We start from the raw sequence: 17,859 nt of genomic DNA on the forward strand, positions 1-17,859 counted from the left end.
TATTTCACATCTTAAAAGTTAAATATTAAAGATTTGGGTGGTATAAATTGAAATTTAGGAGTTAGATATGTAAATACATAGTAATTGTATAGGTATATGAGCCACCAAAATGTTTTGCTTTCAGAAATCCGAGTGCAAGCGAACAAGACGCAAAGAATCGAATGGTATTTGCAGCCGCCATTGCCTTTGTTTCTTGCTCAGCGGCCTCCCCTTCCCTGCCTTGTCTCTGTTTATCTTCACGTCTGCTAAACCCAAGACGCAATGAGCAGTTTTAAGATCGAATGAAATGAGGCTGAAAATGCCATCAGCCTCTCGAATGGTGCGAGTTTCAGCATCCATTGTTGCGTACTTCACATACATTGGAGACCTGCAGAGGAACAAGTTGTTTCCACGATCATATCAGAAAGATGGGAACAGTCCGATAATCTTTAATGTGTTTTTTTCTGTCAGAAATTAGTTGACTAATTGAATAAAGAGAAGTTTTTAGAAGGAAATGATAAGCATCAAAATGGATTGGAAAATTAGGAGTGCCCTCAATATCCGGGAAGAAAGTCCACTTACACTGCAGATGTCACCCTGATTTAAGGATGGATATGTCTGTGAGATTCATTACATATTCTCATTAATGCAAATATCAAGAGTTACATGATTTATCTTTTATCTGATCTTTCGACCTGGACAAGTCATATGGGCTAACCGTCTTGAGCGATTTGTCATTAAATGACATGCCCATTATTATAACCTCTTGTAACGCCACTCTTCAGAGACATTTTTTTGGCATAAATGCTCTATTATATGTTTTGTCTTCAATAACATACCTGCCGACATATACAACAACATCAACAACAAAAACTTAATCCCACCACGTGGGGTCGGCTACATGAATTCTTTTTCTCCATTGCGTCTTATTTAGTGTCATATTTTCATTTAGTTCTAATAAATTGAGATCTTTTTTTATACAATAAGCCCAAGTCTTCCTATGTCTATCTCTGTATTTCTTAACATAAGTCGAATCTAAAATATCTACTCTCCTAATCGGATCAACAGATGGTCGACGTTTAATTTGACCAAACCTTTTAAGACGACTCTCTCTAATTTTGTCCGTCACTGGAGCTACATCAACCCTATCACAGATATATTCATTTCGCATTTTGTCTCTCGTGCAAAGCCACTCATCCACTTAATCATTGGCAACACTTAACTTACTATTATGCTTCTCTTTTAAAGGCCAACATTCAACACAATAGAGCATTGAAGATCTCATCACCCTCATATAAAATTTTCCTTTTAATCTAAGCGGTACTTTACTATCACAAAAAAGGTCAGAAACATTCCTCCATTTCAACCAACCAACTTGAATTCAACTATTAACATCCCCATCTATATCACCATCGCTTTGAACAACAGACCCGAGATATCTAAATCAATCACACCTTTTAATAATTTGATCACCAAAAATTACACTTCTGTAACTAGAGCTACTACTACTAAAATTACATTCCACATATTCAATTTTAGTTCTACCCAAATGAAGGTCTTTAAACTCCAATGTAGACCTCCATAATTCAAGTTTTTCCTAGGCTTTTTCTCTCGTCTTATCCACGAGAAGGATATCATCAGCAAAAAGTATACACCAAGGTACATCATCTTGTAAATGTCCAGTAAGACCATCCATAACTAAAGCAAAAAGATATGAGCTTAAAGCAGATCCTTGATGTAATCCAATAGAAATAGGAAAATAGTTGGTCAATCCTCCTTCAGTTCGAACACAAGAACAACTCAAGTATGCATATCTTTAATGACTTGAATTTAAGTCATATCAACATCTTTCTTCTCAAGAACGTTCCAAAGGACATCTCTTAAAACCTTATCATAAGCCTTTTTAAAATCAATAAAAATCAAATGTAGATCCTCCTAATAGTCTGAAGGAACTTATTATTGAGTTTGTTATGCAAGTCGGGATAACAGTTTTAGGCGAGTTCGCTGAGCTACTTGGTCGAGTAGCATTGGCTGCTTATTCTAGAAGAGTTGTTTAAACAAATATTCTAGCCGATCTACCTTGCTGGATTGACTAGTCGCTACGCATATTTAATTTCTTGAATCTTTTATTTCTTTGTTAGTGAAGCTGCAAACAAAAAAAAAAGAATGATAACTTCAATTTAAACTAATAACCAATGGATTATCAATGTTAATTAATGATTTAATACTAACTCGGAGTTCGGACCCTTTGTCATTTCTCAATAAATATGGGGAAAGGGTGGCTTGCTGAACCATTCTCATCATATGTTCTCCTTTTTCCTTCTCATATTCGCTCTCTAGCCTGTCTTTCTTGGCATAAAAATGAAAAACATCTAGCAGGAAAAGATCCCGATTCCTTCTAATTGACTCTTAGAAGGGTTGTCCATGAAGTGAAAGAAAGAAGGTAGATATGAAAAGAGAGATAATATGACTAATTTTGTTGAAGTAATGGTTGTGGTTTCTCAGGTGGGAATCTCTTTCAAACCTCACACTATTGATGTCATGGTTCCAACAGAGGTTCCACTTGAGATAGATATGGTGCCCGCCAAGGAATGAGCGGTATGTCTCTTACATATCAATTGGGAGTCAAGGTCAGATTGTATGAGGGGTGATACATATAAGAAGGCAATCTATTGAGAATTCTAAAAATTTGAATAGATTTCACAGTTCAGTTCACGTTCATTGACCTCGTGTGTGAAGATCCCATGGTTGACTAGCGTGCTCCAATGGATGAGGGGCAAGTTAAAAAAAAACGAGGCATTCGGCTTTTTGGGGCCGTGGGTTAAGGGGAGAACTCACTCTTCCCCCAGTTGAAAAGGATGTTTCTGCAGCCATGGACGGCAACTCGCCTACAACAGGTACATCTACTTTGAGTCCACTTTGTGGATTGTGACTGGTTGAAGTGCTTAATGAAATAAAATGAATGTGGAAAGAAGAACAGAAGAAAGAAATTAAATCTATATTAGAAAAACACATAAGATGTACATAATCTATACTATTTATAGATTACAAAACAACCAAACCAACAACTAAACGACAGCTAAGTAGATGCAAAATAAACCAAACCGGTTCATAGACAGATGAGCTGAACCGGATGACGATATATGTACATTAACATCCCCCTTCAAAATGACGATCTTTGTCGAAGATTGTTAGTTTGTTGCCAAGAGACTTGAACCGAGAATTGGGAATAGATTTGGTGAAGACATCAACAAGTTGATCAATGATATTGATATGAAAAACCATAAGAATTTTATTTTTGATACATTCTCTTAAGTATAGTGACAATCGATCTCTATGTGCTTTGTATAGACGTGGAACACCGGATTATTGGCAAGTGCTGTAGCAGAGGTATTTTTCAATCAGGAAGGATGGAGATCAGACAGCTAAATTAAGAGTTTTCTATAATTAGAAGCTTCCTTATTTCCAATATCTTTATTTTGATTTATTTCTCTTTTAGCTGAATATTTAGATTAGAAATATGTATTATTAGGTTACCTAACATAGAATATGCAGAATATTTTGTACCTAAAATAGATTGTAAAATTATTATTTAATGGAATGAAAACGAAGGGAAAAGGCATCGAGCCTATTTAGATTTCAGCCTATTTTTATCAAAACTTTGATATGGTATCAGAACCAAAATTTTGCCCTAACCATTGATAATCGTTGAAGGACCATCAAGCCTCCCTTCCCGCCGACCTTCTTGCGGGAAGGGAGGAACTATTTTTTCGCCTTATTCCCGCCCGCCTGCTTTGTCTAAAACCCTCGTCTTCTTCATATGCACCACAGTCGGAACGAGAAAGACAATGGATAAAGTTTTGGGGTTTTCGATGAAAATCCCCCTCGGCTACGTCCACGACATCTTCAAGACAGTAAACTCCATCTACTTCGACTCTCACGACTCCTTCCTCACCTTCACCGAAGAAGAAATCAAGAGCTTCTCCGCAACCTCCGTTTTCGGCGATTTGTACGACTCCGTCGAGAATTTCATTCGACGGCTGCGATCCGATCGGCTCTTCTTCGATCCCGGTGAGACCAGCTCGTCGATCATGGTGAAATCGAAATTGGTCGGTGAAGTCCTGTTCAAACAGAGCATCGCGATGACTGTTGATTCGGAGGACCCGTCGAGGGATTTTAGAGTTTTGATGGAGGAGATGGTGGAGGCTAATAGGGTCAAGGAATGGGAGAAATTGGTTGAATTTTTTGTTTGGTTTATTAGGGCGAATGGGAAGGAGAATCATGGGTTTATATTTGGGGTTTTTCTGGAGTTGCTTGTTGGACTTTCAGCTTCTTCTTCTTCTTCTGGTTCCTTTTCTCTTTCCTCCTTTGTTTCTAGGGCTTTGGAGATTGAGGAATTGCAGGAAGAATACGAGTTCTGATGAATTCATGGATGATGCTTCAGTTTAGCGAAAAATTTTTATCGATTTGCGTGAATAAGCTGTATGAAGAATTATGTGTTGAAGAAGATGAAACTTATTCTGAAATGCAAAATCCATTCATTGTGAAATACAAGGATTCTTGGGTTGAGAAGAGCTGTTATGTTTGTATTATTATTCGTTCGATTCGGATTTTCTTCACTAGGCATCGCTGCTTCTGTGACATCTTCGACTGCTTCTTACGCTTGGCTTCGTCCTCCTTGGCTTCTGCTTTGGCACTCATTCCTAGATCAATGGCTTCGACTTCGGCAAACCATAGATCTTATATGCTTCGACAAAACTTTGGCTTCGGCACTCTTGGGCTTCGGCCCTCTTGGGTTTCGGCACTCTCAGGTTTCGGCCTCTCGAGCTTCGACACTTTTGAGTTTCGGCATTTTTAGGCTTCAGTCTCTCGGGTTTCGACACTTTTGGGCTTCCGCATTTTTAGGCTTCGGCACTCTCAGGCTTCGGTCTTTTGGGTTTCAGCATTTTTGGGCTTTGGCATTTTTTGGCTTCAGCACTTTTGGGTTTCGGCATTCTTAGGCTTCAACAATCTCAAGCTTTGACACTCGGTTTCGGCAGCTTGAGAATTTTTTGTCTCGACAATGTTATCAGCTTCTTGTTGGCAAATTCATATTTTTTGATCAGTCGGCATCAATTTGAGGGGGGATATCAATCAGGAAGGATAGAAATCAGACAGCTAAATTAAAAGTTTTCTATAATTAGAAGTTTCCTCATTTCCAATGTCTTTATTCTGATTTATTTCTCTTTTAGATGAATATTTAGATTAGAAATATGTATTATTATTAGAAATATGTATTATTAGTGTATTATTAGGTTACCTAAAATAGAATATGCAGAATATTTTGTACCTAAAATAAATTGTAAGATTATTATTTAATGGAATGAAAGCGAAGGGAAAATTCATCAAGCCTATTCAAATTTCAACCTATTTTTCTAAAAACTTTGACAGTATTGTCACAATAGAGAGATGTAAGAGCAGTAGAAGTAATTTGAAAGTTTTGACGATCTCTATCACCCTTCTAGCAAGAGCTCGATATTCGGCTTCGGTAGAGGAACAAGCGATAGCGTTTTGTTTTTTAATTGTCCAAGAAATAAGTGTGGACCCAAGACATACAGAAATCGGTAGTCGATTTCCGATCTGTAGGATCACCAACCCAATCAGCATCAACAAAAGCGGTATATTCTAATTATTCTTGAATGATTGGTAATCCAAGGTGAATAGTGCCTTGTAAATATCTCAAGATACGCTTCAACTGCAAAAAGTTGTTTTTTGAGTTGGTTGATGCTTAGTTTGACTGGAGTGGTTGACCGCATAAGTTATATCAGGTTGCATGAGAGTCAGGTACCAAAAAGAATTAATTAGCTTACGATAAAAAGAAGGATCGTGAAGTAACGTATAATCAGAGAAATTTGAAGACTATCTGGTATTGGTTGAATTTTGCACAGGTTTAAAATTTTCCATTCCTGACATATGAAGAATTTGTTGAGCGTAGTAGGTTGCTTGATTTAGATGTAGACCATAGGAAGTATGAGAGGCTTGTATGCCGAGAAACTTAGAGATGGAGCCGAGTGTCTTCATTTTAAATTTGTTGTGTAAAATTTGAAGAATAGTATCAATAGTATGGGAGTCATTTCCGGTTATTGAAATATCATTCACATAGGTCATAGGATAGATACGAGTGTTGTTGGAATGGTGGCTAAAGAGAGAAGGATCGGCTAAGCTGACATGAAAGTTAAAAGACTGAAGATATGAAGTGAGTGTGTGATGCCACTGACGAGGTGCTTGCTTAAGTCTGTAAATAGCCTTTTTGAGTTTACAAACACAAGTAGGATGAAGTTGATCAGAAACCCTTGAGGTTGTTTCATGTTGACAATCTCATGTAGATCACCATGAAGAAATGTGTTGGAAACATCAAGATGAAGAATTTGCTACTTGTAAGCAATGACAAGGGTAAGAAAGGCCCGAATCGTAGTAATGTTGGCAACCGAGTTGAATGTGTCAACATAGCCTTTGCCTTCCTATTGTTTGAACCCCTGAGCCACAAATCAAGCCTTGTACCGAGTCACTGTCCCATTTGAATTGAGTTTAGTTTTAAAGATCCACCTGCGACCAAGAATGTCATACTGAGATGTGAGAAGTACCTATTCTCATATCCCTTGATCGTGTAAAGCTTGAAATTCAGATGACATAGCTTTTCTCCAATGTTTATGTTGAACGGTCATTGTGTAAGTAGAGGGAACATTAGTTTTTTTATGCATAAGATTGAGAATTTGGCGAGATTTAATATTGTCAGATTTAGTTCTAGTGCATAGGGTGTGAGGGAGGAGAAGGTGAAGGAACAAGTAAAGGGTCATAGTTGAGTGGGGTTCATGAACGACGGGACCAAAGACAGCAGAATTGTGCAAATGAGGTGTTGTTCGGTTGGAGTAATTATGAGGAGAATGATTCGGCAGAATAGCAGTGGACGAAACCAAAAAGAGTGGAGGAATAGATAACGAAGGCTGATTATGTTGTGAAGCAAGAATTGTTTGATGCTGATAGGAAAAAACATGTTCATTGAATATGACATGACAAGAGATGTAAACTTTATTGGTAAAAGTATCGAGTTAGTTGTAACCTTTTTGACAAGGCGCATAGCCAAGAAAAATGCATTCTATAGAGAAGGATTTACAACCGAATATTTTTAAGTGTTGATAAATCGGCTGTTATGAAATAAAATTTCATATGGTGACTTATAGTGGAGCTTTTTGGTTGGTAAGTGATCGATAAGTTAACAAGCACCTAGAATAGTATTGGCCTAGAGATGAGGTAAATGAGCATCATGTAAGAGGGTGTGAACCGTTTCCATAGGATGTCAATGTTTTCATTCGACAACACCATTTTGTTTGGGAGTGTACAGAGACGTATATTGACGTTGAATGTCAAATTGAGCAAGATAATTATTAAAATTAGAGATGCAATATTCACCTCCACCGTCAGTTCTAAGAATTTTTCAGGAGTTGAGTTGATTTTCAACAAAGCATTTAAATTCTTAAAATTTAGTAAAAGCGTCATTTTTATGTTGAAGCAAGTATACCCAAGTAAAGCGAGAAAAATCATCAACAAAAATGACATAGTATTTATAATTTTAATGAGAAGAGGCAGGGAAGGTCCCCATACATCGGAATGAATGATTTGCAAAGGTGTCATAGCCCTGGTATGGGATTTGGTGAAGGGTAATTTTTAGACAAATTACATGATGTACAAGATGTTTTGGGACTAACATGTTGTAGTCTAGAAGCTAATACTTGTTGAATATGATTGTGGGGGTGTGCAAGACGCCTGTGCCAAAGATCTACTACATGTTGGACGGATATGACAACTAGTTCTGAGGGAGTGTTGGACTCGGTTGGAGGAAGTCGAATTTGGTACAACCCTGGAATGCATGGTCCTTCAAGGAGAAGTCTGTCGGTCTGCACATCCTTAATTGAATAACCGCTAGCAATATTATGATGTAAGAATTTTGAGTAGTTAACTTATGAGCAAAAAGTACATTCTATGCTAAGTTAGGTACATTATAAATATTAGAAAGCAAAAGCTTACGAGTGGGTGTAGGAAGTAGACCTTGACCAATATGAGCAATAGGAAGTTGTTGGTCATTTCCAACAGATATAGAATTGTCGTCTTTATATTGTCTCCCAGTTCAATTCATTTGTCTATGAACCGATATGGTTTATTTTGCTATAAGCAGAGTTAGGTATATTAGTTCCTGAAGAATCTTGGAGGAATTTATTAGGAAAACAGCAGAAAACATCAAGGAATCCATCATACCCATTGGCACGAAAAAGTTTCAACACTTGTGCCTTCCAAATGAAATGATTGTCAGCAGTAAGGGCTGCTGAGATGACTTTTTTAATGTTACCCAACAAAAATTTAGTTGGATAGGAATTGGGCAATCAATGGGAAGGGAATTGCATGAAGTGGGTACTCATGAGAGAAACGGTCGAAGAGAGAAGAAATGAGATTACCCAAAAGATTGAGAACCGAAATATTCTTGTCGGCAAAAATTAAAGACAGATATCAACAGAAGAAATAAGATGATAGAAATACACCTACAGAAAGATTGCAGTATAGAACAGCCATAGAGACAAGCTTAGTGTAAAAATTCACCGGGAATAGTTCGCCAGGGAAAGAGATTATTGAGAGGCTGATGCTCTGATACCATGAAATAAAATGAATGTGGGAAGAAGAACATAGAAAAGAAATTAATTTTATATTAAAACCGCACATAAGATGTAGACAGTCTATCATATTTATAGATTACAAAACAACCAAACCAATAACTAAACCACGGCTAAGTAAGAGCAAAATAAACCAGATCGGTTCATAGACAAATTAACTGAACCGAGTGACAATATATGCACATTTACACTTACGACCAATTTGGTTTCATGCTTACGACCTCTATGCTTCTATGGGCTAGCGTGAATTTTGAGGATGCGAGAAAATTAAAGAGCTCTCTTTCGAGCTAGAAATTTTGAATTTGTCCTTCATAGTGAACAAGGTCAAACTCCAACAACATTTATTTGTGTTGAAGGGTGAGATAATTGAGTTGAGGAATGTTTTCCACCAATTGAAGGACATGGTAGATAAGAATGATAAGCTTTCGATATTCTAGAGATACTTAGAATGAATTCATTCAGACTAACTAATGATTGGTGAGTTCAAGTTGAAGCAGTTGATATAGACAAGCTAGACCCCTGTTGAATCCACTTTAGACCCAAGTTTTCAATTTTTCTTCCCATTTGTAAACCCAGATGACCACCCTTAATGTATTAGACGGGTTGTTTGTATTAGCCTGGTTGTAATGATTATGTGACACTCCATATAACAAGAAAAAACTAGTTAACTTTTGATCATAACTCATGGCTTTAGTTTCTCTTCATGATATAGGCACGATATTTCAAATACGAAACTATATCTTTATGATTCTACCCCTGTTATCATTTCTCTCAATTTTAATAGTTGCTCGAGATAGGTTTTAAAAAACATATCATCTTCTTTACAATAAATCCTAGCTTTGTCTCTTAGTTTTTACAATTTATCATCTTTCATGAAAACCTTAGTGTTTTATGGAAGAAATGAGTTCTTCAATCTTTGGTAGCAACAAGATATTTATAAGGCTCGAGTTCTCTAGGCAATTCAAGTTCTAAAAGGGTGATATCAGTCTGACATAACTTGATTTTGTGCTTGATAGATCGATCAAGCTTCGAGCCGCAAAGAAGGGAGAGTTCCCCAAAACCACCTATGAAGATGAACTTTTCTACGAGGACCAATTCAGGCTCAAGTTGTATCTACAACGAGTTGGTTGAGATCTTCAATCATCCTCGCACGGTTATGTCAAACTCGTTTGCAATGATAATGGAGATTGTTTATGAGGCATGGGATCCCCTGGTCCATACCACTATTTTGCCTCGTTTTTACTATCAAATCGTATGATGGTAGATTCGTCCCATCTCCAGAATAAGTATCAAGCTATCTAGTCTGGAGAGTCGGATCAAAGATTGGAAGCTAAAATAAAACTTTGCATCCTATGCAATGGGGTGGCCGATTGCAAGTAAGCCTCAACCATTCAGACTGGATGAAGTCATGATGCTGGCATTGAGAAAAGATTCTCCAATTTGAAGAAGCTCGATTTGTATGTAAAAATCTTTTTGAACTAGTAATTTGAGGGGAAGACACTCACTCGTAACATTATTTCCATCATTCTTTGTGAAAAGTTATTTTGTTAGCTCAAATATTCGACACTCCACCACTGGAGAGAGAAGTTGTTGAATTCCTTATAAAGAAAGAAGATCAGTATGCTTATAAGGAGTTGGGTGCCAAAGTAAACTATGATTGACTTGTTGAGGTCTTCTTCATAGCGATCTCTTGTTTTGAATTGTCTTTCTTTGCTATTTTGGTGTGAGGGAGCGGGAGCTAAATTGGGAGGTAGTGAGGTTCGGAACTCTAGGTGTATTTTCTTTTTTTTTTTAATTTCCAATAGGGAGGTAGTCTTTGGGATGAAGAATATTGACAATCTTGAAGTAATTCTGAGACCTTCTATCTTAGGTCATACTTGCCAGGTGGGAGAGTGGAGGAGACTACCAAATTAAATAAAGAAAAATTTGCCCAAAAAAAGAAGGGCAAAGCAATCACCGAAACTCCCGAGTAAACCTAGCCTCCTCTCTAAGTAGACTTCAGCAGAGAGGAGGAAAAGGAGGTTCTTAGCATAAGTAAAGAAGGATTGTTGGCTCGGGTTGATCTATCAAACGACTAGTACGAGGCTTCTAAAGAGATGCTCCCTTTGGCGTAATAGCTCAGACCGGCCATTCAATACGCTTCCATAAATATGGAGGTTCTGAATGTGCCCTTCACGGAACTATATCTCTCTGTCATGCACGTGCAAGCGTCGTCATGACAATTTGTTTATTTTTTTGGCAAAATGTCATAAAAATGTGATTGGAGAATACGCCAATACTAATTCAAAAATAAGCAATGTGCATAAAGAACCTGGCAAGATAAAAAGAAAAGTGAAGGCCCGTCAAGCCAAATTTGATGAGCAACATTAGTTCCTAGCCATGTGCTATAAAAAAATAAAGAATAACAACTCCATGGTTACCATGCTATCCAGCTACGAGGTCAATCAACAGTGGGCGGAGGTACTCGAATGTGGGTATTCAGGACTGAAGTCTAGATGCACCGAGCTTGAAGGCGAACTATAGTGGGCATAGGAAAGGATGTCAACCATAAAGGCCATTGAATATTTCTTATAGTACTTGTCAAAGCCTAACAAGGGGCTAATCCAACCTAGTTCATATGGTTAAAGGTCTAAATGCTCTTTTATTCATGCATTATTGGTGTCCTTTGAATCATCTAACTCCTGCCACTCTGAGCACCAAGACAAAAGAAATGAACCAAAAAAAATTCAAATGCACATCCATAAAGAAAAATAACGCAATATGCGAAAGAATCTATAAATCATGGTATTGTGCTTGTTAGAGAAGATAAATATATCACCTTCCAAGTGATAGCTTATTTTGATGCTAAATAAACAAATAATTGGAGTTGGGTCACGGGGTGACATAATATCTTTTTTGGACAAAATCCACCATGGAAAAGTAGCAAGCATGTGTCTATTCCAAGATCAAGTATTGAGGACAAATATAAAGCAGTGACTCATATAACTACTGAAATTACTTGTGTAAACACTTATACTACTATTGCATATCCTAGCTGGTCGTTTAAAACATATTGGGAGAAGCTAAATTGAATTTGTCGCTCTATATAATGATGCGGTAGCAAAGAGGCAGTTTAAAGTCAGGTATGCTATTCAGCAAAAAAAAGAAAAAGAAAACAAATAAAGGCAATATTATGAAAATCCTTAGATTATAATCATTCATTGCAAATACACTCTAAAATATAGCAAATGCCAGCCTTTACAGTTGATCTGTATATAGCAATGACTTAGGTTATTGCTTTCCTTTCTATTGAAATTCTTCCTCTTTGATCCAAAAGTACCAAACAAATAGATTATAAGATTTTTTGTGTAAAGTTGCATCCAAAAATATGCCGCTGCCCAAATCTAGTTCATCGCACCCGCTGAATCTAAGGCCCTTAAAATTTAACTCCAAATTTATACTTATGCACGCTTGATATCTTACATGTTATATAATCTTTTAGTTTTAGTTTGCATCTTGTTTATATCTTGAAACCATCTTACATCCCATTGCCATATCTGCCAAGAAAAAATTTCAAAAATCTACGCTTTTAAAACTCTCCTCTAAACTACCTGAATCAATAACCAATAACGAATCAAAAGCTGCAGTTAGTTCACTGTGTGTTTAACGGGGTTTCAAATAATTGAACAAAGTATGGTCAAATCAGTCAGCGGGTACAAATTAAATTGTTTTTATTAGAGGCCATGAGAATTTCAAAATGATCCATGTGAAGTTAAAACGAGCTGGACATTGAACCAAGCCAGATAAATCCTAAGCTCGTTTAACATAACATGCATGCACTAGCCGCTGCTACAACACTTCAATCTAACGTTACTATCAGCTTTAGTTCTAAGGGGTGAACCTGAGTTGCTTTTGTAATGCCATCTCAATTTAAACTGACAGTCATCTTCATCTTAGCTCTGAGTTCAAGCATTACTGATATATTTTAGGTATTAACCAAGCTTTGAAATACTCACACAAAAAAAAAAAAAAAAAAAAAAAAAAAAACCAAAGAAAAGCTTGATCTGTCAAAGGTTAAGTATTAAAGGCCTGAAGAATTTAAAATAATTTGATTTACAGTCCCTTTGGGATAGCATTTTCCTTGTTTTGCTTTCCAAATATTATTAGAACCCTGTTTGGCAAAAATTTTCTTAATGCTTCTCAGAAATTTTCATAGTGAAAAACAATTTTTGACAACCAAATCTGCTAGAATGTGATAGTTGTAAGAAAACTGATGCAATTTTTTCTTTAAAAAAAGAAAAATTTCTTAATAATCATAGTAGCTTCAATCTATTTTCCCCCACAATAAATAGAGTAGCTTTGATAGAAAGCTGCAGCCGCATTGAATAAGCCAAAATGTGCTGGTATAAAATTCCAAGTGGTTGGTCCTCACAAATAAAGTTAAGCTTTGGGTTGAAGATAGGCTTGATTGATCATATATTGGATCCAACTTTGGTCCCATGTCGTTCATCCTCCCTCAAATAGTTTTAAAACAGAAGGATTGGTTACAATTAGATGGTTCAAATAATTTGTGCTTTTATGGATCATGTCGACCTACTATAGTTGAGCAACTTTAAAGAGTGACTCTCACAATGACTCCATGTAATTGAATAGACTTTCAGTGCATGATGTGCAATGGCATTGAAAATCATCGCTTAAGAGGGAGTCATTTTCAAAGTGGAAAACTGCGAGAGGAATTGTTTAGGTTCTTGGGGTATTGAGTTTAATACTACATTTGAGAGGCCAAAAATTTAGGTTGGCATATAAATACTAAATAACTAATCCTCGCTCATAGGTTTAAGTTTTGGGGTTGAAAATCGACTCGACCGCTGATTTATTGAAGCAAGCTTTGATCCCCTTTGCTTCATCCTCCATAACTTTAGGCTTATTCACAAATAAATGAAATAATTCAAGTGATTGAACTTCTGCGCCAAACAACGTAAAAGTTGAACAATCATAAAGTTGCCAAATAAGCCCTTGTAAATTTCAGAATTGGTCAATGTAAGTTCAATAAACCAGGCAATCTAAATTACAAAGCTACAGCAGCTCAAGGTTCCCATAAATTTTGCAGTGATTGTTTGAAAATGCATTGTGCATCAAACCTCTAAAATCTTCACAAGATGGAGCAAGATATAGCAAAAATAGCTTGGCAATGAATAATAGAAAGTACCTCCAAAGATATATCCTTCGGGATCATTCCAGTACCTTCGGCTTCATCCAAGCACAGCCGATAGGCAGAAGCAAAAGCCTCAATGTCATCCATGGTTGGAGAACCATATCTACAATTTTTTTTGAACTTAACAGTGAAAATTATTGCATAGAAATATTCCAAAAATATGTTAAGAATAACAGATACTGCATGTTACTCTTGCTAAATAATAAAGGGAACTAAGATTTTCACAGATTAACTGACTGTCCTCAATTAAATACATAAGCATATGACTTTTGACAATTTTAAGTCGGGTATAAGTAGAAAAATTTCATTAATAAAACTAAGCACAACTGATAAAAGTTCAAGGCATTAAAGAATCGGGATCAAAGTATGGAGAGAGCACATTCTGTTTTGTTCCTAACTGAAAAATCGTTGAATATAATTTTCATAGATTCTCATCGCTAGTCTCACTAGCCTGACTCGATTATTTTACTGTTTATACATCTATGGCTTGATGATGTATTATATTTGGGTTAAGTTGTAATGATTTTCTCAAATAACGAATTTGATATACTAATAATTCCCTTGATCAAAGAACATGCTGGCAAAAGTGCATGAATTCAATTCCTCGAAGTTGAATATTCTACCAGTGCCAAAGCATATATGGAAATGATAACTACATTTACATGATTAAAATTTGCATAATTATCCAAGCCACAATTTTGAATGTAGCAATATTATTTATACTTGATCTCCATAATAATTTAACAGTTGGTGTAACAAACAGATGGAATGTCTGATAATTGATCTCCATAATTATCCATGCCACAATTTTGCATGTAACATTATTATTTACAGTTGATATCCATAAAAATTTAACAGTTGGTGTTACAAACAGATGGAATGATTGTGACGCGAGAGCCAGGGACCCATGGAACAGCAGAATGAGTGACGCGCTAGCAAATCACTGTTTCTTCGATTATAGCGATCACAAGACGGGTTGCACAGGAATCCCATCCCATGAAACTTTCCTCGGGATTTTTTCGCCCTATTATTAATCAACCATATTTTTTTATCTTTTCTGAATTATTTCCTTTCATTTTCTTCTAATTAGGGTTTAATTTAATTATTAATATAAATATCACATATAAAAACTGATTGCGAGAACTTTTAATTTGATTTGTATGTTAATATAGATTATATCTCGGATTTATATATTACCAGAGTGTTGTATCATTTTTCCTTTCGCAAGTGGTGCATTTGTATATTGCTTAGGAATAGGTGGTGGAAGCCCCTCTCTGCCCTGTTGGTCATCTTTTTTTCTTTTGAAAAAATAAATGATTTAAATTTAATATTTATATAATTTTGATTTTTGAAATTAGTGTTCTAATTTTGGAAAATATGAGACCGAACTGATCTCATAAGTCTAGTAGTTTAAACGACTGAACACAACACCACAAGTAATACATTGCATCGAGAGATTGGCATAGTACTTGACGGTGAGCACGGCTATATAAACTACATGATTTATGACATTTGTTAGGTCTGGAAACATTTTATGTATGACTGACAAGTTTCCCTATCTAATATAAATATTTTATAAGGTCTATTTTACATGGGTTCTTAAATTTCCTATAAAAGTAAGTCTCTATAGTTAATTACATCTCAAATGAACAAAGTCATTTAAGAAATTTTTGATAATGATCAAAGGTACTAGTCTTCAAGAATTCAACGTTCAGGTTTTCACGGCAGGACATGAAAAGTCAAATGATAGTGGTTCAAGTAGGAACAGTTGATTTAGAAGTCCAGAGAAAAAAAAATAGGGGATGTCACAGATCCTAAGGAGAACCTCGGTAATTTCCAAACCTATCATGTTGTTGGGTTTAGTATTTTGAGAATGATGTTATTTTAGTATTCACTCATGTCAATTTTATTATTTAGGGCTTACACTTACATGATACTCAATCATGTAGACAGCCTAGAAAAATATGAGTGTTTACGTCGTACCGAATGACAACCTCAGAGCCGAAATAGAGTTGGGCCTTATGCTGCACAACACGGTGATGCAGAAGCCTAAAGATGGTGTGAGGATTTACGTCGTGTTAGACGAACTACCTCGAAGTCCTATCGATCATGTTGATTAAATCTAGAGAATGGTTTAATTGAAGTAGCTTTGTTCCATGTGCTTGAGTCTCTTGAAGTTGTTATGCGCTTGCTTGCATCCTCGTCGTGTTGCTCACCAAGCTTGCTCCGAGCTCCTCGTTGTGTTGCCCACAAAGCTGGCTCCAAGCTCCGTATTATAGCGGCTTCGGGTTTAAGGTTTCACGTGTGAGCATATAAACTTGTTTGATCAGTGGCCTACCGCATTGTATCTCCTAAACCAGGTGTTCTACTGTTCTCTACCCTAGTGGTTTTGCAAGTTTTGAAATAAGAAAATAGGGTATTGAATCCCCAACCAAAACATGCAATCTACTGATAGAGATTTGAAATATAGAAAACAATCACATGCGCTGAAAAGCCTTGGATTACCTGATCATTATCGTTCTTACTATTTAATTAAATGAAGGAGAAGAAATGCTTATGTCGAAGATTAATCGGATGAGAGGAGGAAGAAGCCCGAGTGTATGAGAGGAGAGAGCTTCGGCTATAGAGGGAGAGAAATATACCTTGACGGCGGGAGCTGGAGGGCAGGTCGGCGGCGAGGGAGCACCAATGGCAAGGAAGCCACCAAGGAAAGGGAAAAGTTCTTTTTCTGCTTTAGCGAGAGGGGATATATGTATATAGTCGGAGAGGGAGAGAAGGGTTCGGCTAGGTAGGCCTTGAAGAAAAGAAAAGGGGACGGTAGAGAGAAGAGGAGAAGATGGAGGAGGCGGAGGTTTGGTCGCAAGAAATAGGGAGGTCGAGCTTCCTTTTTTTTTCGGTGGGTAGAGAGCCAAATAAATAGGCTTGAGGACGTGAGGAAATCAAATTATTTCCATGACGTACCTCAATTTAGAAAATAATAATGTTGATTTCAATCAAAATAATGGCTCTTCATAAATCCAATTAACTGCAATTGATACGGGAGTTATGAATAGGTCGTTTTGAATTTTGAATTTCAAACATCCTCTTTTTTTATTAATTATTTACATGTGTCGATTTTCATGTCGTTTGGTCATGCGGGGAACCATAGCAATATGGGTGTCTTTCCTAGCTAAAATCGACGTTCCAAACGAGTTCGCGAAGTCCGTTTCATCATCTGGGGTCGTCTGGACAACTTTTTCGACAAACGGGCCAAAACATGCGTCAAATTTGTTTTCTTTGAATATTGATTCGTAATTGGTCGATGTAAAAATTATTTTTAGTTTTGGTCAACGATGAAGCGTGTGCAAGTGCTGGTGATGTGAATTGTGGCTTTTATGTGTATTGTAAGTGTATGTGGTGCAAGTGTAAGTAAATGTGTAGTGTGAAATACGTGGATGCGCGCATGGCCAAACCATAAAGGGCTTCCCTAAGGCCTTTAAATCATGTGGGAACTCATTTTGGGGCCCTCCACATATTGGTCCTTAGCCCTTACAACTAAGAGTTGAGTGCTTGGGACCACTCACGCGAAGTTTTTACAAAAATGTGTCAAGAAGTAGTTTGAAGTTTTATGTAAGGTGGTTCAAATACTAGTCCTCTAGGATAGTTAATATGAAAGTCATAAGACTAGATCCTAGGCTCTAAGAGAAAGAAACCAATATCTCACCAAAAATGAGGTCAACAAATGGACCCACAATAGGTGTGATGTGCTGAACAAAAACACCGCGTGTATTAGTGTTGATCGAAGTGACCAACTAAACCAAAAGAACTATCCAAGCAAACTTACTTAGAAATTCTTAGGGTTTAGGGTTTAGAACAGGCTAAAGATCGAACCAGATCGGACATTGAATTTGAGTTTGGCTTCCCACTTGGAAAATCCTAACTTAAGGATTTAAATAAAATACTTTGAAAGTTTCTGCTAAGGATTAGCAAGTGTATTTTCAAATT

The 17,859-nt window shown here is 36.7% G+C and overlaps 1 protein-coding gene across 1 annotated transcript in view; it reads right to left on the reverse strand.

Annotated features, from left to right (window-relative positions):
* Nucleotides 1-240: 240 nt before the first annotated feature.
* LOC110029909 overlaps nucleotides 241-17,859 on the reverse strand; it is a 36,850-nt gene continuing 19,231 nt past the window's right edge. Inside the window, exons 4-5 of the mRNA XM_020732397.1 lie at nucleotides 13,870-13,978; nucleotides 241-367 (exon numbers count right to left, since the gene is read on the reverse strand). Of these exons, the coding sequence (XP_020588056.1) occupies nucleotides 329-367; nucleotides 13,870-13,978 (148 nt within the window). The 3' untranslated portion in view covers nucleotides 241-328. The remainder of the gene's footprint in view (nucleotides 368-13,869; nucleotides 13,979-17,859) is intronic.

The sequence above is a fragment of the Phalaenopsis equestris genome, unplaced genomic scaffold (assembly GCF_001263595.1).
Source record: "Phalaenopsis equestris unplaced genomic scaffold, ASM126359v1 Scaffold000609, whole genome shotgun sequence".
Classification (NCBI taxonomy): domain Eukaryota; kingdom Viridiplantae; phylum Streptophyta; class Magnoliopsida; order Asparagales; family Orchidaceae; genus Phalaenopsis; species Phalaenopsis equestris.